Below are 2,268 nucleotides of genomic sequence, written 5' to 3'. Positions count from 1 at the left end.
GGTTTTACAATGGAAGAGGAATTATTTTCAAACCTTCAACATTAAAATTAATGCACCAATTAATAAATGGCATAGCCCAATGACGATAGACGGGCGGGTGTTTCCCGAACCTCTAAATTCTTGCCACATGGCAGCTTTGTGAAACTCTTCCTTAAGACAAAATATAGAGAAGAGATGACATTTTTTCTCATATACATAAGTATATAGTATATACTTGTGTACATGAGAGGAAGATAAATTTTAAGAGTAAATGTATGTACTTTTGCAGTATTTTTTCACTCAGGTAGTTAATTTACTGCAGATATGGATTTCTAGCCAAAGAAAAAAGAAGAAGAAAAGAAGTTAAATTTTTCACTCAGGTAGTTAATTTACTGCAGATATGGATTTCTAGCCAAAGAAAACTGGATAGATTTTTTGTGACGAGCATGCTTATCAGAGACGAGCATGGTGACCTTTAAATCTTTTTTCGATTTGTTGTTTTTCAAGCTGAGGTCAGAGCCGTGGATGCTTTTGTTTTTGTTTATTCGAGCCGAGGTCAGAGACGAACATCATTATCAGAGACTTTGGAAGGTGTTAATGTCAAAAAATCCAGGTATGCATGCCGTCGCCCCCGCCAGCAGCGTGTGTTATGTTGTTCCTTTCCGGACAGGAGGCTGCCAAAGCGTCGTGACTCCTTCCAAAGCCAGTTCTTGTGTACGGTTTCTAATTACCTGCCGAGCTATGGACTTAAAACTTCTGGGCCTGTCAAGTACTGCTTCCTCCTTTGTACTTAATCCCTCTTCCTTGGACCTCAAGTTTTAATGGTGATGTCGTCTAATAAAAACCTCTTGATATATATTTTCGTTGCAGGGGACATTTTTTCTCTGATAACTGTCATTCTCTCCTTATTGTAAGTACTCTTTTTCATATCCTCTGTTGTCTAGCAAGTTTAGCAGAGTTGTTATCATGACCGGGGAAATCGATCTCGATTTCTCTCTCTCTCTCTCACTCTCTCTCTCTCACACACACACACACACCAGCCTCTGGTGGTACATGGATTTGTCTATGTTGCCTCTATCTGCATACAGGTACTTGGCGTTTGCCCTTCATCGTTATAGGGGGACGGCTAGATTCAGGATTTGCATATTCACGTCGTAAGGAATACATGATTGATGAAAGTGTGCAGCTCTAGACACAAATTGAGACTCAAGAATTGTGATTTGGGTTGGGCAAATCTTGTGGATTACTTAGGGAAAGGTGGATTTAAGGTGGCTTTTTTGAGTTTGAAGTTGAGTTCTGTTGTTTTGCAGGCCAAGGGCATGGCAGATCTACCAGAATGGGGAGGTGGAGGTAGTAACTTCTGATTTTGCAGTAGCCTTCTCCAGCTTTATGTTGTGGGGGATATTCGCTATCCAAACCACGGATGTTCAATCCCTGGTGATAAATGCCGTGGGTGTTTTCGTGGTCCTGCTCTACATATTGACGCGTCTCTTTTTCGGTAAACAAAAGGTGAGCTCTTTTCATTTAGAGAGGAGATTAAATTAAAGCCCCCAACTGGTTGAGAACCGTTATTCTAGGGAATAACTTTTCATATATTTTTTCGTTATAAAACTTGCGTATAGTAGAGATTTCGAAGTCAAAAACCGAATAGATTTAAGAGTTGTCCCTATTTAGATTGGTTGAAAAATATTTTTTTCCCAACACTGGTAATGGGTCATGTTTTTGTGTTTAATCGTTATAATGTATACACAAGAAAGAGAAAAAAATAGTAGAGAGAGAGAGAGAGAGAGAGAGAGAGAGAGAGAGAGAGAGTCAGTCTAAGTTTGACAACAATAAGCATCAGAACTCTTTAAAATTTAAGGGCCACACCTACTTTTTAAAACAATACTGAAATTCTCTTTACTCTTCGAATTCCTTGACATCTGTAGGGTTGCATTTATTAAAGTGAGGCAAGGGTTCTCAATAGTTTTGAGCTTTGATCAAGCTTGTGTATTCTAGGTTCATTGTTTGAAAAAAGGAAGGTTGTAAAAGGTGGAGAGGAGGGTTAAAACCCAATTAAGAGAATCAAGGGTAGCGTGTGTGAGGAAGTTTTGAGAGATTTTAGAAATTTGTGATGGAGATGAAAGTGGGTATAAATGCTCAAATCATTGGGCTATAAGTTTGTGTAACAGAGTGAATTTGCAACAATGAGAAAATAGACTCTTAGTTTAATGACGATTAAGTGTTGATAACATGACATAATAATTATGAGTGTGCTTGTGGTGTTTGATCCTCTTTAGTCATAGTAGG

At 38.5% G+C, this 2,268-nt stretch overlaps 1 protein-coding gene across 1 annotated transcript; it reads left to right on the top strand.

The window, feature by feature from the left end:
• The first annotated feature begins 430 nt into the window (after positions 1–430).
• Positions 431–1,524, top strand: LOC147616973 (uncharacterized). Its single transcript, XM_086776405.1, has 3 exons — positions 431–748; positions 850–889; positions 1,290–1,524. The coding sequence occupies exons 1-3, from the start codon at positions 445–447 to the stop codon at positions 1,522–1,524; spliced, it is 579 nt and encodes a 192-aa protein (XP_086632531.1). The 5' UTR covers positions 431–444.
• The last annotated feature ends 744 nt before the right edge of the window (positions 1,525–2,268 follow it).

The sequence above is a fragment of the Cibotium barometz genome, chromosome 37 (genome assembly GCF_041138505.1).
Source record: "Cibotium barometz isolate CiBa-2024 chromosome 37, ASM4113850v1, whole genome shotgun sequence".
NCBI lineage: Eukaryota > Viridiplantae > Streptophyta > Polypodiopsida > Cyatheales > Cibotiaceae > Cibotium > Cibotium barometz.
This window is presented reverse-complemented; position numbering and strand designations above follow the sequence as displayed.